Below are 555 nucleotides of genomic sequence, written 5' to 3'. Positions count from 1 at the left end.
CCCGTTCCCATCCCCGTTCCCGTTCCCATCCCCGTTCCCGTTCCCAGCTGGCCGTGCAGAGGTACGAGGAGATGTTCCCGGCCTTCTCCGACTCCCGGGAATGCAAACTGGTCAAGGTCAGCCTTCCTCCCCTCCCTCCCCTCCTCCCCTTCCTCCTCCTCTTCCTCCCCCAGGATCGGGGCCGGGACCATCCCAGATCCGCTCCGTGCAGCCCGGGGGGAGCGGGAGGAGCCTCCCCTTCCTCCTCCTCCTCCTCCTCCTCCCCAGAAACTCCTGGAAGCGCACGAGGAGCAGAACGTCGACGCCTTCACCGACGCCGTACGTGGGGAGCCCCAAATCCCCTCAGATCCACCCCCCAAACACCTCACATCCAACCCCAAATCCCCCCCAAATCCTCTCTCAAATCTCCCTGATTTCACCCCAAATCCACCCCAAATCCCTCCTCAAATCCCTCCCCAAATCCTCCCTCAAATTCACCCCAAATTCCCCCAGATTTGACCAAACCCCTCCAATTTTCCCCAATCTCACCCAATTTGCCCCCAATTCCCCCCGACC

At 61.6% G+C, this 555-nt stretch overlaps 1 protein-coding gene across 1 annotated transcript in view; it reads left to right on the top strand.

Annotated features, from left to right (window-relative positions):
* Positions 1 to 513, top strand: part of NAPA (NSF attachment protein alpha) — a gene marked incomplete at its 5' end in the record, with an annotated part of 6,657 nt that extends 6,144 nt beyond the window's left edge. Inside the window, 2 exons of the mRNA XM_017729557.1 lie at positions 48 to 116; positions 268 to 513. Of these exons, the coding sequence (XP_017585046.1) occupies positions 48 to 116; positions 268 to 498 (300 nt within the window). The remainder of the gene's footprint in view (positions 1 to 47; positions 117 to 267) is intronic.
* Between the last annotated feature and the right edge of the window lie 42 nt (positions 514 to 555).

This window comes from Corvus brachyrhynchos, unplaced genomic scaffold (assembly GCF_000691975.1).
Source record: "Corvus brachyrhynchos isolate BGI_N302 unplaced genomic scaffold, ASM69197v1 scaffold543, whole genome shotgun sequence".
Lineage (NCBI taxonomy): Eukaryota > Metazoa > Chordata > Aves > Passeriformes > Corvidae > Corvus > Corvus brachyrhynchos.
The sequence above is the reverse complement of the archived record's forward strand: the minus strand, read 5'-3'. Positions and strand labels throughout refer to the sequence as shown.